Source organism: Halyomorpha halys, unplaced genomic scaffold, assembly GCF_000696795.3.
Source record: "Halyomorpha halys isolate HHAL.00 unplaced genomic scaffold, Hhal_1.1 Scaffold20.1, whole genome shotgun sequence".
Taxonomy (NCBI): Eukaryota; Metazoa; Arthropoda; class Insecta; order Hemiptera; family Pentatomidae; genus Halyomorpha; species Halyomorpha halys.
Genome location: NW_027110474.1, coordinates 1,938,941 through 1,939,333, shown reverse-complemented (window position 1 = coordinate 1,939,333; position 393 = coordinate 1,938,941). Strand labels below are relative to the sequence as shown.

The 393-nt window shown below is 32.3% G+C and overlaps 1 protein-coding gene across 1 annotated transcript in view; it reads left to right on the top strand.

The window, feature by feature from the left end:
• Nucleotides 1–276: 276 nt before the first annotated feature.
• chas (chascon) overlaps nucleotides 277–393 on the top strand; it is a gene marked incomplete at its 5' end in the record, with an annotated part of 397,334 nt that continues 397,217 nt past the window's right edge. Inside the window, 1 exon segment of the mRNA XM_067048669.1 lies at nucleotides 277–342. Coding sequence (XP_066904770.1) covers nucleotides 277–342 — 66 coding nt within the window.

Sequence of the window (393 nt, the reverse complement as noted above, 5' to 3'; positions counted from 1 at the left end):
TTCGGCGATTGGCATAGCATTAGACAATCACTATCACGTATTTGCCTAGTGCGCAATTAAATCCAACGGAATAATAAGTTATACAGAACAATAAAAATAATTTTATGAATGAGTGAAGTTACAATTCAACATTCTGTTATATGTCTTAATATTTCGAATATATACATTGGAGCGATTTTATTTGTTTATTAACTTGCCATTTATAAGCTACGTAGCTAAGTTATATGTTCAATAGACAGAGCATTATTATTAATTGTATTTTTGGTTTCATTTCAGATGTCAGATGAGAAACAGGTGGTCTCTATACAGCACCACCAGGTCACCGTGCCGAACAATCAAATTGTGAGTACATAATTATTATTATTATCAGCTAGAAAGTGTTGCAGTCTGCCA